This window comes from Triturus cristatus, chromosome 4_1, assembly GCF_964204655.1.
Source record: "Triturus cristatus chromosome 4_1, aTriCri1.1, whole genome shotgun sequence".
Taxonomy (NCBI): domain Eukaryota; kingdom Metazoa; phylum Chordata; class Amphibia; order Caudata; family Salamandridae; genus Triturus; species Triturus cristatus.
Genome location: NC_140585.1, coordinates 881372894 through 881396546, shown reverse-complemented (window position 1 = coordinate 881396546; position 23653 = coordinate 881372894). Strand labels below are relative to the sequence as shown.

The 23653-nt window shown below is 42.8% G+C and overlaps 1 protein-coding gene across 1 annotated transcript in view; it reads right to left on the bottom strand.

Moving 5' to 3' along the window:
* Positions 1-23653, bottom strand: part of LOC146855703 (uncharacterized) — a 1104791-nt gene that overhangs the window by 240706 nt on the left and 840432 nt on the right. The window contains exons 86-87 of the mRNA XM_085653597.1: positions 19801-19857; positions 1274-1345 (exon numbers count right to left, since the gene is read on the bottom strand). Coding sequence (XP_085509723.1) covers positions 1274-1345; positions 19801-19857 — 129 coding nt within the window. The remainder of the gene's footprint in view (positions 1-1273; positions 1346-19800; positions 19858-23653) is intronic.

Below are 23653 nucleotides of genomic sequence, written 5' to 3'. Positions count from 1 at the left end.
TGTATCTAACTTTGATGAAACAGTTTCTACTGAAATGTGTTATGTTGATACCTGTAATGTAGATGTGCAATTATCTGTAATGAACCTAACTGTATATGTCTCTATCAGTTATCTACATAGTGAGCATAAGTGTCAGTTATGTACGTAGTGAGCATAAGCATCTGTTTTCTAGTTCTGCAATTCATCTGTAATTATCTCTGTGCTCGTATGTCTTCCCATTACATTACAGGTCAGTGAGAGCACTAAACTCAAAATTAGTAGTTAGTAAGGTGCCCTGTTTTTTGCAGATTATTCCCCAATTTTGTGATAATAGCGGTATCTTGAAGCGTGTTTAGGACATTATAAAGAGTATGAAATGGATGTGTGGGTGGTTGTGTGAACAACGTTTAGTTCTCTGTTCAATCGAAGGAACGGGCTTACAGGAATGTATCTATGTGATCTCTCTATCTGCTATATGTCTCTGGTGAAACTACTTATAGCTCTCTTTAGGCTCTATCAGGGAGGAAAGGAGGAAGGAAGGAATAGAAGAAGGAAGGAAAGAAGGCAGAAGAAAGTAGGGAAGAATGAAGGAAGGAAACAAAGAAGGTAGCAACAAAAGTTGAAGGGATGGACAAAAAGATGTCAGGAAGGAAGGAACTAGGGAAAGTTACAAAGAAGGAAAAAAACGAGGAAGAAACAGGAAGAAAGGATGGAAGGATGAAAGAGAGGAACGTGAAAAGAAAGACAGCAGGATAAAGGGAGAAAGCAATAAGGACTGAAGAGACAGCGAGAATGGGAAATTAAGGAGTGAACAGAGGAAAGACCTATGAGTACAAAATAAGGCCAGAATACAAAGAGGAAAGTGGGACGATTGATTTAGAGAGAAAAGTGAATGAGCAAACAAGGGAAACCGAAAACAAATAAAGAAGAGCAAAATAAATAAACACACATTAATTTATTTTTGAAAAAATAGTATGGAAGAAAGGTCATGGGAAGGGAATACATTAAAGTACCAGCATAAAGAAGAAAAGTAAAATGGTAACTACATATATATTTTAAAAAAAAGATCCCGCTTAAACTCCTCTAGTTCATCCCTCTATGGGTGGACAGGCACGGATTCTCTGAATGTGTTTCCAAACTCTGGCAGACACAGCATAACCCAGTTAAAACAGACAGTGATACGTCACTGGGCGTGTTGGGAGGGATCAGCAGAGAGGCTACATCACTACTTGTTAGTATCTCTTATCTTTATGCGTCACATAGGAATAAACATTGCTCATAGTCTCCTGGGTACCTTTTCACCTGGGGGGCCGTCTTCGCCTTTCTCTCCCTTGTCGCCGTCAAACCCAGGTCCACCGCGGTCTCCCTGCGATGAAAGAAAAAAAGTGCGCATGGAATCCAACATTACTTGGTGGACACAGGCATTGAGTACTCAGCAACCCGCACACTACCCTTTCCACAGGATGCAGTCAAACACAGCAACTGACAATCCAAAAGGACAAACATTTAAAATATGAGCAGCTGGGCAAGGGCCATTTGTGACATATTGCACAGCTAATCAATGAAACAATGATAGAATGTACTGTAACACAAACAATAAAAGTAAGACAATAAATCAAAACGTAGTTGAACATGAACCAATGCGTGGTAACATAAATAACAATACAGAATGAAACACTGAGGCAATGCAGAGAGAGACAATGAAACAATATAGAGTGAAACATTGGTACAATGTGTAGCAAAGCAGTGAAATTATAAACAGAGACTCAATGCAGTGACATACTAAACAAAGCAGTATGAAACTTTGCACAGGAAACAATTAAACGATCTGCATTGAAAAGATGCAGGGTGACAGAATGACAAACAAAGTACAACGCTGAAAGAATTCACAGGTGAAACATTGCACAGTGACACCAAACTAATTCACAAAAAATGTAAAGAATGATCCCATGATACATTAAACAGTAGACAATGTAGCAAAGACACCGGGCCCGATTCACTAACAACCTCCAAACTCGTGGTGGGGGCCCCACAGTCGCGGAGGGACTTCAGTACTGCAGTTTCCCATTGCTGGGCCCATGCCACGAGTGTGGGCCACCCGCCATTACTGCAGGCCTCCGCCACAAGTATGGGCATCCGCCACGAGTGTGGGCCTCCCGCCATTTCTGGTTTTGACGTTGCAGCCAGGGAGGTGGACAGAAGTATGCAGAAAATAATAATGGGCAGAATGACTGGATTAAGCTTCCTGGCTCTGTGTAAATTTGGAATTGCTGCTGAATACTACTGGTTGGTCCTCATGCCTCTGGAAGGTTTATTGTATCACTTTCACTCATCTCTAACCGAGGGTGGTTCCATCTCATGCTAAGCTCAGTAAAAGATACTGAGAACCTTGAATGTAACACATTTCCTGCCTAGTGTTTAAAAATAAAACCCAACACATAGGGAATCCTAAATCCAACTAGTGTCTAATTCATCCTTGAATATAGTTGCTCCTGGTATGTAGTGATGTTACTTCGGTTATTTGAATACCTCTCTACCCATAGATTGATTTGGGTGTCGTTGGCCAGCGTCTGGTAGTAGAAGAGGTAGATATAAATGACTTGGGCGAGAGGGCGAATGTGAATGTTGGATACGAGCAGGAGATACAGATGGCTCCTGTGGTTCTCACAAGGGACTGGTTTCCAGTCGGATTCAAATGAGCCAATCCTGATGGTTTGTCTCATGTTTGTTAAGAAGGAGCCAATGCAGCTCATCATTGTGTCGTACACTACTATACACTCCTTTAACTGCCAATAATGATTACAGTATGTTAATAATTGCAACATAATATTTATAATATTATGGTGATAGAATTATAATGGGCTGACTAATAATAACAACAACAACAATAACAATAATAATAATAATAATACAAATAATAATGATAAATTAAGGACTGCTATAAATGCAGGTGTCTCGATTCTTCACTTTATTGATTCCCAAAGTAATAACTGTAGGATGAAGGGATGACTTGGCCTTATTGGTAGAATATTAACGTCTGAGTAGAATAAAATGTGAGTTCAGGTAGATGTGCCATGTTGCATATGGAACACGTCCACATTTTAGGCAGGGAAAAATATTCTCAGTGGACCCAGCCTCCCTGCATTCAATTGCTATTTAAAAAAATATTTTGACTCCTAACCTTGCTGCTAGTTCGCTACACCGAACAGTGTTGGGACTTAGGATCATAACGCCTTTTGTGAGTTCAATGACAAATCTACTGAGAAGGATATTCCTCTTCCTTCTCCTGCCCTGGGTATTGCAAGCTGAGACACAAATGGCCGACCCGTTATTAAAGGCTATCGATTCAAACCTCAACGACAGGGGTCATATTTCTGTAAATCCACTATTGATGTTAAAATGCAGTTCTGTGTGTCAAATTACATGTAGAGGAGCAGCCCGTGTCACACAAAACACATTATTCACTTCCTTCTGGGCCATAGGTGTAGGATAATCTCAGGGGAAGGAAGAATCAGCCACATAGATGGAAACCCTCTATTCCCTTTCACCCGCTCTTTGGCTGACCCACATCTCGTTTTCAAGCAGACCCGCGTGCCCTGACAACCCTCCACGTTCCGCTACCTGGGCATCATAGTGTATACCACGCGGAAGAGGATTTATATGATGGCAATCTGCAAAGAGCTGTTGCCTCACTGAGAGCGCAGATGGCTTTCTGGCGTACGCTGCCTCTCTCAGCGGCAGGACGCATGGTGCTCCTTAAAATGGTCGCTCTCCCTCGCCTCCGTTATTATTTTACTAATCTCCGTCTCTATATCACCACTACCTTTTTCCGATCTCTGGAAAAGGTGTTGTGGGATTTCATATGTAACAACTCCCGCTGCAGGGTAGCCATGTCTAAACTATACCTGCTCGAGGTGGACTAGCAGCGCCCCACTTTGAGCACTACTATCTCACATCTCAACTCCAATGGGTTGCTAAATGGATGTCGGGCAGGGCCGGACTGGCTGTAGCGGGCACTGGGCAATCCCCCAGGTGGGCTGCAAAATCGGCCCTGTAACAAAATCGGCCGAAAACCGGCCCTGGCAAAGAGCTCGGCCGCACCCCCAACCCCCGGGGGGGGGGCGGCCGAGCACTTTGTCTGGGCCGGTTTTGGTTCCCAGTCCGGCCCTGATGTCGGGCTTACAACTTATGGACACAGTGAAAATGGCCCTGGCCTGTGGTCTGCAGGATGCACTCCACATGTTCCAACCCTGCACATGCGCACCCAAACCTAAGTCTCTGTTGCTGGGGGTAGCATACCGCTGTTATCACCATTCTTTCTTCTTAAAATGCGCAGTGACCCCTTACACTCCAGCAATACCCTTGCTTAGCACACCCAGATGAAACGCCATTACATTCTCAGTGGAACTAACCGCACTATCCACACAATCGGAGACCTTTACAGCGACAATAACCTCCTAACCTACGAGTCCCTAATGGAGGAGGGCGGACTCCCACCAGGCCATTTCCTCTTATATAATTCTTAGGTGATAGTCATGGTAAACCAATGAGGGAATATGGCATTAGAGCCCCCAACTCATCTCAACATACATTAACTGCATGTACTGGGACCAGGCCGACACCTGATGTGCTGGTTTGCAGACTCACTGTGCTCAAATACTGCCCCCCCCACTCACCCCGCTTCGTCACAAGAGGGAGGAGGTACTGGCCCACCCCTCTACCGATAAGGAATAGGAGACGCTGCTGCAGGGCCCAATGTATATCCCCGCAATGCCAGCTTTTGCCTAATACAATACAACATAGTGCACAGGGCATACTTCACCCCAGCAAAAATAAAACAAGACTTCCGACGTACAGAAGTCACTTGCCCCATTGCTGTCTGGTAGAAACTAACCTTTTACACATACTCTGGGGATTTCGGCATCTGCAACTCTACTGGCAGGGGGTCAGTGCACATTTGTCCACCTGCACAGAACCTTTGTAGCTGCACACCTGGGAGGTGTGCATTCTCGGTCTCTATTGCAGGAATAAGAAAAACAGGCTCACGTCGTGCTTCCTCTACCTAGGGCTCATAACAGCCAAACACCTCATCACTCGTAGATGGAAGGCACAGGAGCCCCCGTCACTCGCGGCTTGGATGTAGTCCCTTCTGGCTTGGGCTCAAGCGGAGAGCGTTGACCTGCACAGAGAGGACAACCTATAGCTCCGCAAACACGCTATGGCGTCCAATTAGGATACTATTCAAGTAGACTTACGGACTTTCATGGCTTTTTGAAACAGTTTACGAGGTTGTATGTCAGAATATTGTTAGCATTGTTACAATTTTACAGAAATCGTATTAAAAAATATTATCCCTTTGGGTGCAGATTTTTTCTGATGGAGAGATATTTTTGTAAATGATATTCAGGACATGATATGTCTGTCAGAAACTATTTAACAGAAAGGGGTGAAGAGGGTCTTCAGACGCTCATGACAAATTTACAACAATATATCTAATGATAAACAATTACATGTGTAAGCGGTGCATTCAGAAGGAGAGAACATCCACCCAAATACTCCCAAATTCTCTAACTTTTCAATCGTAGATTGATCAAAACATTTAACAATTACTGAAGTACACGCAACTTATAACACCAAACTAATACAATAATGTAAAGGAACAAAAGATTCTGTTTCCATGGGCTTGTTCGGTCTTTTATTATACAAGATCTTCCACTCCCTTATGCCAACGCGTTTCGTCGTCTTATGGGCATGTACCCTACGACTTCCTCAGGGCTGGAAGTAATACAAAATTATCTGTATTACTTCCAGCCCTGAGGAAGTCGTAGGGTACATGCCCATCAGACTGTGGAAATATGGATTTTTATGATCAGTTATGTCCCCTATCTTGGACCCCAACGGTTTCATGTATAAATCACAAATACATGTATGTTTCCTCCAGTTCCAGTTATGAAGGCGCAAACACATGTGCGTCCACCGTCAACATGTCCTCTTTCAGATCCGCCATGAATGGGCCGGATATTCTATTCCTAAGTATGAAAGGCCACCGGCTTTATATGGTTCATTTATCCCATTTTACAGTCCAGGCGAGTAGGCCCTGATTCTACCATTAAGCTTTTTCCTGCCTTCTGCCTCTGAAAGCTCCAGTCTGAGCTTGCATCTGTATCCATGAACTTTGTCCTACTCCCTGCGCGGCTAACGGTGCCTGACTCGACCTGTCTGCCTGCCAAAAACTGTATTTCACCTTCAAGATTATCTGCTCTGCTCCGCTCCCCACCCAATGCATTCCTGTCTAGTAGTTTAAGTAAACATTCTTCCAGCTACCGAGCAAAAGGCCCGGCTTCTCTGTCTTTATGGAAGTAATTCATAGCCCTGTTACTATGGAAGATTTCTGCCCTTCGCATCCAATGTAGACACTTAGACGCTTGTACACGCACTCACAGTCAGTATAGAATAGATTTTATTCGAGAGACCTTTCCTTTTGGATAACATAGTTCTTTAAACATAGGATGTTAGATATGATTCGGGATTAGGTTGACATAACCCCAGACTTCTGTCTCCACATGTAGAGCTAAATGTCAAGTCCCCTTCACCCCCTAGTTGCACGTCAATCACACGTCATGCTGCTGCGCGCGCATTTCTGCCAAGTATTTCTGCTGACATTGCGAAATTCTTTCATGGTGCCACCCATTTGTGACATCATACCTAAATGACGTTCTTTAGTTATGCCTAGTTACACCCATTTTAGTTACGCATGTATGTTTTATCTTTGTTATCAACTGTTACGCCTCCTGCATCTGTTTTCACTATAATGCCTCTGTATAAAAATGATTACTTGTCAATAAAGTTGGTCCTTCACTTCCTGAACCTTCGTGGTGATGGAATATGGAGTCCATCAATTCGAATTGATTTTGGAATAAAGCCCGTTCCGAACCTCTAATACCACGGATTCTGCCTCTTATTTTACTGAGCTATTATTATTAATTTTCCGCATCAAATTAAGTTCCGGTAATTAAATTATTTACCACATATATGGCGCCCGAATAGGGACACTTTCTCATCTCACGCGCCGGAGGTGCGTTGCAGGCCCGGTCTCCTGCCACAGCTGGACGGACAACAACGCGTACCCACAGGATTTCCTGTATCTCCCTCCTGCCGAGCGGGGGTAACTGAGGCTGCGATCAACACCCAGACGAGGCGGTGAGAAGTGCGAAGTATCCCGACCAGAGCCTAGCTGAGAGAGCAGGATCCGAGGTATACAGAGGCCCACCAGTTTCCGAAGTTCCGAAGTTCCGAGTCGAGTCCAGTCCGGTTCAAGTCCAGTTCAGTTCAGTTCCGAGGCCTTCCGTTCCGAGCTACCCGGTGAGTACCATTGTCGGGGAGGCGTTCTGACGTGCACATAGGTTGTGCCGGTCAAGACGGGTTTGGGTACACAAATCCGGTCTGCACTGTTTCAGCAGTGTATCTGTACTGTTTAGCAGTATATCAAGTATGTCTAGTATATAATTCAGAATTACCTAGTTAGTGCCGAGTATTATGCTTAGTGACTAGTTCCCTAAATGGCCATCATTGTTGTTCATTAAATGTTAAATGTTAAATGTTTTAAACACGTTCTGCATATTGTGGTGTGAATGACTGTTCATTATTGTGTTTTGTTGTATTAAACGTGTTCAAAATTAGGTATCAGATCAGTTCTCAATATGCCGCTCTTTTCGAAATTAAGACAGATCAAAACTAGAAAAGGGGTACTCGAAGAAGCTGTTCCCATTCCTCCTAGGGACACTCCGGGGTACTTCATGTATCATAAACATGGCCTAGACGCCATATTATTTCTTGATTTATGGGTAGACTACACCAAGGAATTACCAGAAAGTCAGAGGTGGCCCGCAGCTGGGACCTGGGATGCAGATTGCATCATGAAAGTAGAGGAAGAATTATGGAAAAGGAAAGCTAGACAATCACAGAAAGATGCCATTGAATTATGGCGTAAAGAATCATATAGACGTGCAGAAAAAGCACTCAGACAGGAAGAGAAAAGTAAGGAGAATTCAAATAAAGTCCGAGAAAGTCTATTAATTGAAGAAGGTACTCGAGTAAAATCAGAACAAACAGACAGACAAAGAAATGCCCTTATGAATGGTATGTATCCTCTTCTGGCCGAAGGGTTACCTAAGGCTACTCCGGAGATACCAAAAGACTTGCCACCCCCATTGTTTCCGATAAAAGCACATCCCAAAGGGCATCCCAGAACCGCAGAAGATGTTTTTCTTTCCTCTTATTTAGACGACGCAGCTCCCGAGTATGCTAATGCTGCGCCACATAGACCGCCTGCCGAGGGGGTTCAACGCCAAGACCCTCCTCCGTCTGTACCTCCACAACAACAAACTCCGACGCAAGTTCCGGCAAGCACATCTGTTTCTACAGCTGTATCCACACCTATGGTTGCTATATCACGTTCAACGAATCCTTTCACATCCAGCACCCCAGGTGGTGCTACAGGAGGTGCATCAAACATTTTTTCCACGCCACCCAGAGTAAATAAACTTTCCTTTCAAGAATTAGCCCACCAACGTACGCCCAAACTAGTAACTCCCGACATGCTTAAGGAACTTCTAATAGATTGTAGATATGACCCTGTGCCCGGCAAAGAGGACGAAATGCTGCTGGCATCATTACGTATCCGACGAGCTGCAATATATTTAGGGAGGCTACCAGGAATGACTACACATTTAGAAAACATATATCACTTTGTCCAGTCAGGACGAGATTCTGAGAGTATTAATAGAGCCATGGAGTACCAGAAAGTGGAAATACAGGGGGAACTGTTACGTTTCCTCATAAATTGTGTGATCAGAAATCAAGACCGACCAGGGGTAAATCCGGAAGAAATGCAAATTCTTACCACATGGAGTCGGAATATATCAGAGGGGAGACATGATAAACGATTAAGTATAGTAGCTATGTGCCGAAAGATCCGCAAAGAAGTAGAACGAATACACGAAGAAAGATTAGCAGTAGACCAGCCTGAACAAACCGAGGAGGAGGAAGAATTAGAACTGCCCACAGGACAGTTAGAAACAATGGCCTATGTAGGTAGAGGGAAATATTGTAATAATACTAGATGCTTTACTGATCCGATACGTCCGATACGTCCAGACCATAACAGAAATTTCCAAACACCTATAATAAATATAAGGTCCCCCGAACATTCGTTCCAAGCCGCTGACAAATTACTCCGAGAACGAAGGGGTTATCATATACTCGATTCTATGGACGAACAAGAATTAGCCAGGTCAGCCGTTCACTGGGTTGACAGCCCCGGAAAATATAGTGATGATACACTAGCACACACGTTTTTGAACCTCACCCCAGATGAACAGCGTTTAGCTGGTATCTATATGATTCAACAACTCCTTATATTATATAAAAGCCAACACTCCGATCCTGGCCCCTTACCTGATATATTGACTGAATTACTCACGAATAAATGGAGAGGTTCAGGTACTGAGTTAATTAGAGAAATACTAGAATCCAGAAAGCAGTACATTCTGTTTGTATGCCCCGAACATGTCTCACTGCCCATCAAGGAAAGAACGACGTATTATATGGATAGACAGAATCCCTTACGCGAAGTGCACCCGATAAAAGGTGATGACAATCAGTTTAAACGTGTGTTTGTATACACACCCATATCTAAAATAGAACTATTAGAAATGAAGAAAGTGGTACCCAGTCATGACAAAGACCCAGCGGGTTTCCACCGTGAAATTAAAGACATGTTGCTCATGGGAGAGTATACCTATCCCGACATTATGAAAATATTGAAGGTATTAATGCCTGCGGGCATTTACGAAAAACTCAAGGAAAAGGATTGGGAGTTGGGAGACCAAAAGATAGATTGGACAGCATTAGAAAACGAAGAAAAAGCTCGAGGTCCAGGTTCAGGGCTTGGGGATAAGACCAAAACACTACCAGGTTTATTAGTACAGGTACTGCCACGTTTATTAACTACGAAAAAGGAAGACTGGGGTGCAATCACAGCCTGTAAACAAAAGCAAGATGAAGACACTAGTGATTTCTATGCCCGATTCGAAAAATGTTTTGGTATAAATAGTGGAATAAAAGCAAGTAGCGAATCATATCCACATCTGTTTGTGACAAAATTAGTTGAAAATTCCTTGCCCCAAGTTAAGAATAGAGTATTGAAATTCGAGAGTACCTGGCAAGGTAACACTCCGTCACAAATGTTACAAATGCTACAGTACCATCACAATAGAATTAGAGAAGAACAAGAACATGAACAAAGACGCATGAAAGACACGAAAATGAAAATGCTAGTTTCCCAGACAGTTCCAGCTGACGGTCATAAAAGGGGTATGACACAGTCCAGTGTTTCAGCAGGTCCTGTAAAAGGGACATGCAACTATTGTAAACAGCCAGGTCATTATGTACACGATTGTCCAGTTTTAAAACATAATATCGCCATAGGTAATACAAAAGAAAGACCACGGCCACTTAGACAGGAGCAGAACCAACAAGGAGCTCCGCAGCATGCACAGTCCATGCCAGCTCCGCAACAGTCTATGCCAGCTCCACCACCGCAGCCTATTGCTGCCACACAAACAACGACACAACAGATGTACCAGACCGCACAGTATGACTATCCCGATTATCAACGATACTCATGAAACAGCCTAGAGAGGGAAGTTGGCTTACCCCTTATCGAGGTCCCTGTAGATCAAGAAGGACCTTATGTACACAGTGAACTATTAGGCCAAGATAGAAAATTTTTACTTGATACAGGGGCAAGCCGAACAACAATAAAACGTAGTGAAGTTCCAGGGGCACCCCTCTCAGGCTCACAGAATATTTCCCTTGGCTTTTCAGGAAAACCTATCATTAACGAAGTATCACAGCCTCTTCCACTTACGATTGGTCCCTTGACACGAACTACAGATTTATTGCTTACTAAATCATGTCCAGAAAACCTGTTAGGTATAAAAACATTGAAAGCTCTAGGAGCTATAATATGTTGTTCTCCGGAAGGAGTAAGATTGTTTCTACGTGATTTCAAAGGGCACTATGTGTCCCGAGACATGGATCACCGACTGCAGACTTTACCCACACATTTATGGGCACAAGGCCCTACAGATGTTGGTTGCATGAACATTACACCATATCGAGTCACACTAAAGACAGGAGTGGTACTACCACGAATGCGACAATACAAGTTACCCCCAGATGCTGTAGTGGCTTTACTGCAAATCATTGACGAGCTTATTACCCAAGGAGTGGTTGTGGAAACCGACTCCAATGTATGTAATTCCCCGATAATTCCGATTCTTAAACGAACTGATCCAACAGCCCCGCCAGTATATCGATTGGTTATTGATCTGCGCGAATTAAATAAATGTATTGTACCACAATACCCCGTAGTCCCAGATATTTCTTCATTACTGACAGCCATTGATTCCGAAGCAACATTCTTTACTGTAATTGATCTCAAGAATGCCTTTTTCAGCGTCCCAATAGATCCGGAAAGCCAATACTTGTTCGGATTTAGTTTAAATGGACGAAGCTTTAAATTCACACGCGCACCTCAAGGATTCACAGAAAGCCCCAGCATCTATAGCCAAGCACTGAAACGAGAACTTGATAGTATCCACATGCCAGTCAACACTGCCCTGCTTCAATATGTCGATGATCTGCTGATCACCGCTAGAAGCGAACCTGAATGTGAAAAAGCCTCACTGACGGTTTTACAATTTTTGGCCGAAAAGGGGCACAAGGTGTCCCCTTCTAAGCTGCAATTCTGTGTCCAGCGAGTTGTTTACCTTGGGCACTCGCTGTCCAAGGAGGGAAGGCAGCTTACACCCGATCGCATCCAGTTAATTGTTAACATGCCAATACCCAAGACACAAAAGGAGGTGCGGGCCTTTTTAGGCCTCACTTCATATTGTAGGCAGTGGATCCCTCAGTATGCATTTCTAGCAAAACCACTCATTCAGTTGACAACACAGGAGGCAGCCACATCGACTGTCCTCCCTTGGACTCAGGAACATACACAAGCTTTTGAAAGCCTAAAGAAAGCTTTATGTCAAGCACCTGTTTTAGCAACACCATGTTACAATAAACAGTTTACACTCTTTGTTACAGAACGCGAAGGTACTGCTTTGTCAAAACTCATACAGGAACAAGCAGGATCACATAAACCATGTGCTTATTTTTCTAGTACATTAGATCCCGTAGCTCAGGCTCTGCCTGTGTGCCTGAAATCAGTGGCAGCGACAGCTTTAGCAATCCGACAAAGCGATGCCATAGTGTTAGGACACCAATTGACAGTACAAGTACCACATGCAGTAGAGGTTCTCTTGAACCGCACACAAACACAACACTTGACTATAGCAAGACTCACCGGTTACGAATTAACATTGTTTCAGCCACACATAGAAATCAGACGTTGTAGTACATTGAATCCTGCCACACTGTTACCAGTAAACGGAACAGACCCACTAGCACATGATTGTATTGAACTTATTACTATCACGACGAAACCTAGACAAGACTTGACAGACGTCCCATTGTCAGACCCAGACCTGACGTTGTATGTAGATGGTTCATGTATGAGAACAAGCACAGGAGAGCTAGTGGCCGCGTATGCAGTCCCAACAGACACTGAAATCATTGAAACAAATTGCATAAATACCTTGTCCGCTCAAGCAGCAGAGCTCATCGCTCTGACACAAGCCTGTATTCAAGCCACAAATAAAAAAGTCAACATATACACTGATTCACGTTATGCATTCGGAGTTGTACATGACTTCGGCGTGCTGTGGCGAGAGAGAGGTTATTTAACTTCTCACGGTGCCCACATTCAGCACGGACCCCTCATTCATGCCTTATTAGATGCAATACATCTACCCACTGCAATATCAATTATGAAATGTAAAGCTCATACGAAAGTTACTGATATCATTTCCCAAGGCAATGATCTAGCTGACAGAACAGATAAACAGACTGCTCAAACTCACACATCTGACATAACAAAGACAATAGTTCCGACACCAACACATTGCATGATGGTTAAGGATCCCGCTCTTGACGTAATTGACATACAGACACATGCTACACCAGAGGAAATAAAGAAATGGACTGAATTAGGAGGGATCCAAACGGATCAAGGATGGATGACGAAGGAAAAATCTGTATGGTTCCTTCCTGATTCAATGGTCCAAGTTATCATTAATACAATACATAGTCCAGCGCACCTAGGAGAAAAAGCTATGCTAGACAGCATTCAACACATTTGGTTCAACAAACATTTACGAGCAGCAGCTAAACAAAAAGTTCGTACCTGTATGATCTGTTGTCAGTTTAACCCAGGTAAAAGCATTCCCGTAGAACAGGGTGGATTTCAGCCTCCTGATCACCCTTTTGAAGTCCTCCAGATGGATTATATCCAGATGGAACGATGTCGAGGATTCAAATATGTTCTTGTAGTTGTCTGTGCTCTTTCCCGTTGGACAGAGGCATACCCGGTTTCAGATTACACTGCCAGTTGGTTTGAGAATTCTTCCCACGGTACGGTTTACCACGTGTTGTCTACTCAGATAACGGCCAGCCGTTCTCATCCGAACTAATGAAACACGTTTCACTTTTGTTAGGCTATCAATGGAGATTTCACTGTGTCCGACACCCCGAGGCAGCAGGTCTCGTGGAACGACATAATCAAACTCTGAAAATTAGATTGTCCAAAATATGTAGAGAGAAAGGTGTCGACTGGGTAGTAGCCTTACCAGTTGCACTCTTTTACATGAGAATGGTAGCGCACTCTCGAACAGGGCTATCCCCTTATGAGGTGATCTTCGGTAGACCACCAAATATGTGGGGGACGCCAATACCACGCAAAATAACTGATGTTGACTGTAATATGCTGACAGATTACTTGGCTTCCTTGATGTCTGCACTACAATCTCCGTCTAGCTGAACTGAACACTCTTTTAGTGAATTACCCCCGCATGAGTTGTCCTATAGATTTGCGCTGCGCAATAACACTTTTATTAGTATGTTACATCATTCCCATCAGATTAGCAATGCTACAAATTGTTGGATATGTGGCCGACTCCCTCCCTATCAGAACTATAAGGGAATTCTGCCTCTCTTTCCATATCCGTTCACACACAATGGCTCCTGTGGAGCATGGTTTAGTCTAATTAATTCCCTAGATTCGAATTCCGCAGTTTATCAAGACAACTGGGTATGGGGAAACCTGAACCTAGTTTTACTCAAAGTCTGCTACCCTAACAAGGAGGGACTTCCCAAAAGAACAGGAACTGATCTAGAAAATGAAGTATACGGATTAGGTAATTTCACGCTTAATCTCATGATCCTGAATGTTGAATCCGAAGCTGCACCAATTTTGCCCGCTATGTCAGTATTTCCAGTTAAAGGTGAATTGTGTGTAAGAAAGAATGGTTCCATACATATGGGCCATAGTAGATGCACCACTGTAATAGAATTCAGTGATCAAGGCAAATCTACATTTAGAGCTTCTCGCCATTCCTACTTCATATGTGGTCAGACTGCATATATACGTTTGCCTCTAGATTGGGATGGTACCTGTTACATCGGATTCCTTTTGCCACCTGTTTTCCTAGCTCCTCCTGATTATCACAGAAATACTCATTTAGTACACAATAGAGAACGAAGAGATCTCCCAATCGTCGACTACACTGAAACAGCATGGGAAAAATACACAGATTTCAATAAAGGTCTCTTTCCCTATATAGGTACAGTTACCAATAGTAAGCTGATACGTAGATTAACCAGAACCCTTGAAGCAGTAGTGAACGAAACTATTTCCGCCTTAGGCAATTTAACAGAAGAGCAGTCTGCTATGCGGATTGTTGTGCTTCAAAATCGTCTTGTCCTTGACGTCATCCTGGCCGATAGGGGCGGAGCTTGTAGGGTCATCGGATCAAGTTGTTGCATTTTCATACCAGAAAATTCGCCGTCAGTATATAAAGCCATAACTCGCCTTCATAAGATTGTAAGCCAGATAGACCAGAATCCAGGCACCTGGACTTGGTCCGGTTGGTTTTGGGGTGTATTGTCAGCCTGGGGATGGAGGGTCCTATCCTTCCTAGGTATTGGCTTTCTCATACTATTCAGTTGCTGCTTATGCCTACAATGTGGACCAGCGATTTGTGGTCTGTGTGTCACATCGTGTATTCCACCACCAAGATTTCATTCATCCCGAAAGAAGAAAGAAGAACAAATGATGCTCGATGAACAGATCAACGGATTGATGAAGATTGATATCTCTTAAGGGCAAGTAGGGGACAAGGAGGGAATGTGGAAATATGGATTTTTATGATCAGTTATGTCCCCTATCTTGGACCCCAACGGTTTCATGTATAAATCACGAATACATGTATGTTTCCTCCAGTTCCAGTTATGAAGACGCAAACACATGTGCGTCCACCGTCAACATGTCCTCTTTCAGATCCGCCATGAATGGGCTGGATATTCTATTCCTAAGTATGAAAGGCCACCGGCTTTATATGGTTCATTTATCCCATTTTACAGTCCAGGCGAGTAGGCCCTGATTCTACCATTAAGCTTTTTCCTGCCTTCTGCCTCTGAAAGCTCCAGTCTGAGCTCGCATCTGTATCCATGAACTTTGTCCTACTCCCTGCGCGGCTAACGGTGCCTGACTCGACCTGTCTGCCTGCCAAAAACTGTATTTCACCTTCAAGATTATCTGCTCTGCTCCGCTCCCCACCCAATGCATTCCTGTCTAGTAGTTTAAGTAAACATTCTTCCAGCTACCGAGCAAAAGGCCCTGCTTCTCTGTCTTTATGCAAGTAATTCATAGCCCTGTTACTATGGAAGATTTCTGCCCTTCGCATCCAATGTAGACACTTAGACGCTTGTACACGCACTCACAGTCAGTATAGAATAGATTTTATTCGAGAGACCTTTCCTTTTGGATAACATAGTTCTTTAAACATAGGATGTTAGATATGATTCGGGATTAGGTTGACATAACCCCAGACTTCTGTCTCCACATGTAGAGCTAAATGTCAAGTCCCCTTCACCCCCTAGTTGCACGTCAATCACACGTCATGCTGCTGCGCGCGCATTTCTGCCAAGTATTTCTGCTGACATTGCGAAATTCTTTCATGGTGCCACCCATTTGTGACATCATACCTAAATGACGTTCTTTAGTTATGCCTAGTTACACCCATTTTAGTTACGCATGTATGTTTTATCTTTGTTATCAACTGTTACGCCTCCTGCATCTGTTTTCACTATAATGCCTCTGTATAAAAATGATTACTTGTCAATAAAGTTGGTCCTTCACTTCCTGAACCTTCGTGGTGATGGAATATGGAGTCCATCAATTCGAATTGATTTTGGAATAAAGCCCGTTCCAAACCTCTAATACCACGGATTCTGCCTCTTATTTTACTGAGCTATTATTATTAATTTTCCGCATCAAATTAAGTTCCGGTAATTAAATTATTTACCACAAGACGACGAAACGCGTTGGGCTGAAAGTAATACAGATAATTTTTTTGCAATATATCTCAATGTTCAATACATATACATATGTATATGTATTGAACATTGAGATATACTATAGTACCCTACGACTTCCTCAGGGCTGGAAGTAATACAGATAATTTTGTTGCAGTATATCTCAATGTTCAATACATATGTATTGAACATTGAGATATACTGCAACAAAATTATCTGTATTACTTCCAGCCCTGAGGAAGTCGTAGGGTACATGCCCATAAGACGACGAAACGCGTTGGCATAAGGGAGTGGAAGATCTTGTATAATAAAGGACCGAACAAGCCCAAGGAAACAGAATCTTTTGTTCCTTTACATTATTGTATTCTGTCAGAAACTATTTTGATTACAATATTATCATAACACATTATCTGGGGCAGTTCACCAAACGGGACAGTGCTCACTTTTCTACCTTAGCTGGGCATAAGTAAATCTGACTTACTGTGGGCTGATATTGTCACAATGGGCTTGCGTGACCTCTCAATCACTGCACAATGTTTGTATGTCAGGCTGAAGGTGGCACGAGGCCACTTGGACCTTCGGGATGCGCAGTGACAGTGCAACACGTTGAGAATGAGTAATGCACAGCCACTGCCCACGGCCCCCCGACATCATCTTCCATATCCCTTAGATGTGAGCCCAAGCATCTATCACTGAGTGCTACTGCCGGGTCACAAACACACATTTTATGAACACACACCTTGTGCACATGCAGTGAATACTCCTTTGTGCTGATTGCAACTTGAACAGCCACTAATAACGCGAAACAAGGACACGGAGGGGACCCCCGAAACGGTCACTTACTGATGTCAGGAGATAAAGCTGTTTTACAGGTATGTTCTGATCACTATTGCTGGGTTTCTGATACTGAGCACATAATCAATTTGCATTGGGTGTTGCATCGCTACCTGAATGTTCATGGTATGGTATTGGGCGCCTAAAGGGTTTACCTTCCAAGTACCGATCTGAAGCCCTCATGAAGCTCTGTGGATTACTTCTGTACCAAGAAAACATGTGTTGGCAAGAAATCCACCGTCAAGAAAGTTTGATCCTTCTATGAGCAAGCGCGATGCAATGACGACGAATCTATGATGTTATTCCGCAGCCTTTTTCCCCGCAGGGAATCACAGCGCGGTCGTTACAACGACCACGTTGTGTTTCCGCATACCATTACTCCGCAAGTCGGAACAGCGACTTGCGGAGGGGGGGACGCTGGATGTTGGAATAGTATAATTTACTACTCCAACTCCAGTCTGTGCGGACACTAGGGAAGGTGTTGGATTTTAAATCCAACACCTCCCCCCCTCCGCAAGTCATTGTTCCGACTTGCGGAGTAATGGTATGCGGAGTCACAACGCGGTCGTTGTAACAACCGTGTTGTGATTCCCTGCGTTGAAAAAGTTTGGGGGTAAACATTGTTTACCAATGAGGACAAATATGAATATGAGGCCCGGTGGAGACTATGAACACTCAAGACCACACGGCAGGCACTTACTCTCAGTTCGCTTTTTTAAATATAAATTGGCCCGTATTCTATTTACAATTTTTATTTTTTTAAAACAACAAAAAAAACTTTGTTTCAAATGCTGACCTACTGTCTCATGGAGACCTCTTTTTCTAGTGTACACAAATTAAGCACTATGAATGTGGCATCCTTGAACTATATCCGACATCCTGTATTGCTGAAAGAAATTTCTGATACGAAAGAACTGTTTAAAAATATATATTTTATCTTGATGTTAAATGTTAGGCATTAAAACTTTGAAGATATGTTACTAAACCTGAATTCTATGTTTCTTTCACAAATATAAGAGTAAAGTTATAAAACCGGTTCTTGTCAAAGTTCGTTTCCCATCTCAGTATTAAATTGCTGATATTGTACACCTGTTGACAGCCCTATAGCTTTCATTTGAGAAATGAAACAGTTTGTCAGGCTCCTCATCACAGACTCCCCACTTAACGTTTCCATTCAATAGCAGACGGTTTAAGAATTCATTTTCACCTCCTTGAGGGTATGTTACCGGACAAGAGAGAAGAGCATGTGAAAGGCAAAGTGAGAAAAAAACCAGAGAGAGCAAGTGAGAGAAAAGAAGGAAAAGCAGAGGAGAAAGACTAAAAGAGATTAAGAATTAGAGGGCGATAGAGAAATACAGAGGAGGGGAGAAAGCAGGAAAGAGAGACAAAGCAAGAAAGAAAGAAGGTATTTTGTCGGGAAGGTCCCCTGCATGGACTTGTAGGTGTGAAACCCTGAGCTGAGTTACCCATAAAGAGGGGTTCTGGTATTTTTGATTTGTTTTTGACCCTTCCTTGCATGACATCACACGTGTGTCCCGAGTAGAGATGTTTTAGGACCAGGGGCGGGGCTCTGTGGCCTGAAGGGGGGCATCATGAGTACCTTTTATAGTGAGTGTGGCTGCTGTCAGATAGCCAGATTGCTCCAACAGTGGGCCAGATGTGAATTTTTAAGCAGATGGACAGGCTATCTATTACCTGTTAGTGGCCTACTGCATATGTGTGTTCTGCAGTGTGCGCATGGCACGATGTGGGTGACTGTGGGCACAGTGGAATCTATTTTGGGATTTCAGTCGTAGAGACGATGCATAAAATGGGGGCTGCAGCCTTCCTGCCAGATTAACAACTACAATTCCTGGAATTCGTTTTGTTTTGAGCCAAACTCTAGGGTGGGAGAGGATTGGAGACAGTAGTGTAGTTTGAAGTCCAAGGATTGCCTTTGCCAAATCATAAAATGTTGTTCCTTTCAGGTGTTACCCTACCAGGTTAATAGTTGGTGTGATAGGACTGGAGACAGCAGTGTCTTCTGAAGTGCAGAATCCTGGGACACCCTTTTACCACGCCAGATATTACCTCCATCAGGTTCATTCTGGTGTGAGAGGGCTGGAGACAGGCTGTCTTGAGAAGTACCTTGATATCCTTAGACCTTTTCCTGTTCTTTTGTTCCCCTAGAGGGGAAGCTCCCACACGTGTCCCATAATACAAGTGTAAAATGTGAAGCATTCACTCTCTCTGTGCCCATATTTTGGATTTCTATGAGAAGGAAAGCCCCAGTCCCCACCCACCCTCCTGCTGACATGATAGGACACAGACTGTGCTCCTAGAGTCCACAGCCCCTGCCTGGGAATAGAGTATGAAGAGGGTACTGAAATACCAAGTTAGTGCTCCAGGACTTCCTACTGACTGGTGGAGTAAAAACTCTCTAATTGCACTTGCTGTATTTATTACCTCATCTCCTTTGTTTCCTTTGTAGCCCTGAGGTCCAAAAATAGCCATGGCATCACCCTACGAAACAGAAACAACATGGTGTTCAGATGTACAATTTAGCAACTGTGAACAACAGTGCGCCAACGTGAGAGCCTTCTAAAGACACATGGTAGCAGCCAGGATCTGTTCATTTTATCATTTTTAAGCCACTGTAGCATCCCTGATCATGTCACACACACACATACACACACACACACACACACACACACACACATACACACACACATCTACATTTATACACATTTATGGATTGCAATAGAGGTTGACGTACATAGTATGCTACATTTACTTCACAGTCATGACATCTGGAGTCATTACATTCCAGGAGTTACAGCATGAGCTTTTATATCGTAGATAAGCTTTCATCCTTTTACTTCACAATTAAGTTCGATTTAAGTGTCTTAACTAACAATATGTGTGTGTTTGTGTCTGTGTGTGTGTGAATGTTGTGCATGTATGTAAGTATTCACTGAAGAAAACAAAGGTTGAAGTGACGTTATAGTTAGGCGTTGAAATAAGATTAAAACCTATGTTGAAATTCACAATTTATAGTTTACTGACCTAACTATAACTTGTGCCAAACCCTGCTTCTGACATTGCATATTCAGTCACATATGACATTTCAATTGATATTATTGATGACATCGCTGATGACATGATTAATAACACTATAGTCACATACAGCATAAAGTTACTCTGGTGCACAGCTTGGAAATAGCATAAGCCCTGGAGGCAAGTGGGGCTGTGCATGTTGAAAGTTATATAGTGCACCATTTACAAATCACTAAAGTTTGGGCTGCAAGTGGTACTCCACTGCAAGCAAGGTAAAGGCAGAGGGCACTTGATGCGGGTGCAGATGTATGTTTCAAAGTAATATGAGGCTTAAAGATAAAGCCTGTTGGAAACAATCTGTGAGAAAAGCCAAAGCTTCGGTTATAATAGATTATTCACCAGTGGATGTCCGGGCATGTGCCCATGTTAATAGTTGTAATACTGGCTACAGACACATTATATGTCACTTGGGTGTTTATATGGTGTGGATGTTTATTTCCAGAACTTCACTGAAGATTTTCAAGCATTGCAGAATGTTGATGAATGTAGGGGTGAGCCACTTGTACGTGGCTTAGCTCACAGTGGAGCTGAAAGCATTGGTCTGCTGTATGCCATTATGCTCATCCTTGGGTAACGTGCAGTGCATCATACCAAACCACCGAGAGTCTGCCATGGGCACTGGCAAAAGGTGTATTTGCATGATCGCACACATATTCTGAGGATTTCTGATCATATTCAAACTTCAGCACACACCCAACCCCCTCGGGCCATGGGATAGGCAGTGCTTAGGTGTAGTAAGGCGTTTTTAAGGCTAAGGAATGGGTAATCTATAGGTAGCAAGGAAATTTAGGGTTTATGAATGGGTAGTGTATATGGGCTTTTATTGTTAAGGAAATGGTAGTTTAAAATCTTATATTAATATTAAATAAATATAACAAATAAAAGGAATAATACTTAAATATAGAGTATTATAATTAATCAAAAATATAAGTACTTTTAAGTTAAATAGTTACAACATTGAATATCAAATTACACACACACACACACACACACACACACACACACGGATTACTTACAAACTTACCTGTGCAGTGAAGGCACTCCCGATGTAAGAGCATGATATGCAAAGGCATTCCTGCGCTATACATATCATTTGCAATATAATTGCAGGCCGTATTTTGAAACCCCCAATTGTATACATATGGTCATGTCGTTTTTTTTTATACTTTATGTTATGTGTTTGATTTTGAAATTTAAAAAATACATTTTGTGATAAAGAGGTTGGAAGTAAAGTTTATCTTTGGTCTGAAAATGTTGAAATCGTAGGGGAAATCATTGTTTTTTCACAATCATTGACACTGGAATCTATAGTCGGCTGAAGTTTATGACCATAATGGCATGTATGCCTCCTTTTAAGGTTATTGTTTTGCATTTTGGAACGAAGGGGGTGTGAGAGGTGCAGTTAGATGTTAAGTGAAAGCAGTTTTATAGATAACAGCATCTCTTTATAGGTTTGCTGTGTAATGGCATTTGAGCTATTCATTCGGTTTGACCTGCAGAGGCCCTTGAGTCATTCATAATGTGCACATACTCTAAGAGGATTTGGTGTTCCTGCTGCTATTGATTTCTTTGGCCCAGGAACCATCAGCCATGTTCTAGGGACATTGTAAATTACACATTGAATCAGTCCACAGAAGTACTTTAGTCTCACTTTCCTTTTATTGTTTTTTTGGGTGTATTCTTCTTTCATCTCAATTGGGAGGAATGTGGGACTATTTTTACACACAAGAAGTACACTGTGCGATCACATTTAATTCTTCATCACATCATTGCTTTGTTTACACACAGACCACCTATTTTTAAAAATATTTTGCTCTGTAGCGAACATTTTTTTGCTTTTGTCAATGCTCAAGTGCGAGGATCAAAACTACTGGTTTTGCCTGTTTTCTTGCTGTTTAATCATTTTCCAGTAGTACCTTCTGTTAATGCTGGGAAAAAGTTGTGTGGCGGGAGAGGCTATGTCAAGTATAGGTGTGGCTTTTTCTAACAGTTTTTCTTCATTTCATTTTTTAAGTGGAGTTTGAAAGGGAGGTTAAAGGGCATGCAATGAGTTTCACTGTATGTTGAAATAACCACAAAAGGGAAGATTGTGTGTCCATGTTGGGTGAGGCATGAAGCTGTAGTGAACGGATCAGTCAAAGGGAAATTATGCTGCGGTGAAGTTGGGGAACGTCACCTTTTTACATGGCAAAGGTCCATAAATTCGCAGACTTTGGATCAAATATGCTAAGATATCATACAACACAACGCAGCATTGAAATTAGTTGTGCTGTGTTGCATGAAAGACACAAAAAGCAGCACCGTGCTGAATCTAGAAAGATTGGACAGTTGCTGGTGTCATCCATCCCCTGTGTTGGCGTAAAATCAAGCTGCCATGGCTCAGAACTTGGCATGCATACTGGAAACTGCACATTCTTATGCACAGCCAATTGCAGAAAGTTCTGGGTATTGGATGTGTGCGGTGCATTCCAGCACACATGCAATGCACAGGTTTCTGAGAAAATTCAAAACAGTCCTTCTTGTCTGCAGCTGCTTCGAGTAGGGATCCATTTTTTTATTGGTCTGACCGTTGTTAGTAGTTTGATATTTGTGTCAAAACTTAAAGGTGTTTGTACTGTGCTTCCAGTAACTCCCGATTGATGCAGAGTGGTGAATAGCTGTTTTTCGCTGAAAGGTAAATTGCAGCGGCCGCTGTGGACTGCTTAGTTGCTGCTACTTTGCATCATGCTAGCTCTGGCACCAAGCCTTAGCAGAACCGAGAGATCTGAGCTGCAGAGTCTCACTTCTCCCGCCTCTAGTTTAAACTCCAGCTTGTGATCATTTGCTTTGATTTGCAGCCTGCTGGAATCAAGGATCCATAAGTATTCGACCTTACCATTGTGGTAGTGTTGGTTTTCTGGGGCCTGCTCTCACGTCTTTCTTTTGACCTCCTCAGGAGCAGAGCACATGATGAGACTGCCAAGGGTTCAGATGTGGCAGTGTTGCTTCGTAGGATCCTAGAGGGTTTTTTGTCCTTTATTTTTTCTCATGAGCACCTAAGGGAAGCCAGCACTTAATTTTCTATTTTCAAAGAAAACTGCCCTAACTCTGCTCTGCAACCTTTATTTCTGAAGTTCATGTCTACATTTGGGAAATATTCGTCCAAATGCACATGCATACTTTTCATAGGAGCAGAGTTTTATGTAGGTATGTTGTCCAGGAA